Raw genomic sequence first — 2,009 nt, forward strand, 5'->3', positions numbered from 1 at the left:
GCCCTCAATTAATGCATTAAAACCCCTTTTAGTGCAAAACCTCCGGTTCGAAATTCCAGTGTAAAACGAGTAAACTATGTGCAGCATTTGCAATAATACGAATCGATTTCCATACATACGGCTTTCAACGAAACGAGAAGATCCTTTTGCAAAATATGTAAATCGCCAGCAAGGGAGCCAATTTAGTCCTCGATTAAAGCGTAATTAGTGCTCGATAATTGCATCACCCTGCAGAGTTGACATGCATTAACCGATTCGCATTGGAGCACCTGTTTCAATTACACCGATCACGTGCAGAAAGAGCGAAAGGATTGTTATATGAACCATCTGGATTCACTCCAATTTCCAAGCGATTTTCTAACAAGCGTGGATTACGAAACGCAGATATAATTAATTTCACGCTTCGCATACTCCGGGTCCTAATTAGATTCCCCAAAAAATATTAAAATTACACCTAAAATACTCGGTCGAGCGATTCTCGGCGCGAGTATAAAACCTGGCCGCAGGGCGGTGAAGAATCAGAACTTTCTCGCATCTCCAAACATGAAGGCGTTCGTAAGTAATTCTTTTAAAGCAATCTAATAATTAGTTACTAATTTTTGGTCTTAAAGATTTTTGTTAGCGCTCTGCTTGTTTGCTGTGCCCTAGCCGCGGATTCCAACGCGAAGGAGGGCAAAAAACAGGAGAAACGAGGATTGTCGGATTTAGGAAACTACGAAGGACATGGACACAATCATTACACCGAGAACGTGAAGGGTGTGATTGTGGAAAAGAAGATACCTGTTCCATACACGGTTGAGAAACACGTGCCTTACACTGTGGAAAATAGAGTACCATACGAGGTTAAAGTACCGGTACCACAACCTTACACCGTTGAGAAGAAAGTGCCTTACACTGTTAAGGAATACATCAAAGTACCTTACTACGTTCCACAACCTTACGAAGTTGTCAAGCAGATACCTTATGAAGTTCAAGTACCAGTACCAAGGCCGTACGAAGTCAAAGTTCACGTACCAAAACCGTACACCGTCGAAAAGAAGGTACCTTATCCAGTGCAAGTTCTAGTACCACAACCGTACACCGTCGAGAAGAAAGTACCATACACTGTAAAGGTCGAAATACCAGTACCACAACCATACACCGTTGAGAAGAAAATCCCTTACGAGGTGAAAGTACCAGTCTACAAACCATACACCGTTCACGTTCCAAAGGCTTACCACGTAACTGTAGAGAAGCACGTCCCATACGCAGTTGAGAAACCAGTACCATACGAAGTTAAAGTACCAGTCGATAAACCATACCCAGTCGAAGTACCGAAAGCCGTTCCATACACTGTCAAAGTACCAGTGCCGGCCCCGTACACCGTCGAAAAGAATGTACCTGTAGAGGTGGAGAAGCCAATCCCTTACGAAGTCAAAGTACCAGTCGATAGGCCTTACCCAGTCTACAAGGAAGTACCGTATCCAGTAGAAAAAGAAGTACCATACCCAGTTCATGTACCAGTAAAGCAGCAAGAATACCAACATCAATACAAGTGGTAGACAAGACCAGTATTTCAATTAGTAGCTTAAATCAATATTATTATTTTTTTATTTAATTCAATAAATTGTTATCAAATTTAATTGCTTAGATTCTGTTAAAATAAAATAAAGTAAAAATAAATATTAAAACAAAAACTAGGCATTTTTCTTCTGCAAATTATTATGTGTACTAATAAATATCATTTAAACTTCCACGGACTAAAATATATAATAATAATAATGTTGATTAATATAACAATCACATAAAGTAACAAAAAAAAATACGTATTTATAATTAGAATCATAACAAAATTTCCATGTTCTAATTATAAAAAATAATCATACCATTAGAAAAAAAATTAATTAACATATTAAACTCATTTTTACTTGATAATTATTAATTATATTTTTATCAAAATGTAAATAAGAATTAAGCTTGGAAAATATGCTACACTTTCTAAAATATTCTTTCAATTATTATTTAAATAT

At 37.0% G+C, this 2,009-nt stretch overlaps 1 protein-coding gene across 1 annotated transcript; it reads left to right on the plus strand.

Annotated features, from left to right (window-relative positions):
* The first annotated feature begins 543 nt into the window (after window positions 1-543).
* Window positions 544-1,541, plus strand: LOC108559867 (zinc finger protein 512B-like). The gene is made up of 2 exons (XM_017917237.1): window positions 544-555; window positions 612-1,541. Exons 1-2 carry the CDS (start codon window positions 544-546, stop codon window positions 1,539-1,541), a joined length of 942 nt encoding a protein of 313 aa, XP_017772726.1.
* The last annotated feature ends 468 nt before the right edge of the window (window positions 1,542-2,009 follow it).

Source organism: Nicrophorus vespilloides, unplaced genomic scaffold, assembly GCF_001412225.1.
Source record: "Nicrophorus vespilloides isolate i.1.1-1 unplaced genomic scaffold, Nicve_v1.0, whole genome shotgun sequence".
Taxonomy (NCBI): Eukaryota; Metazoa; Arthropoda; class Insecta; order Coleoptera; family Silphidae; genus Nicrophorus; species Nicrophorus vespilloides.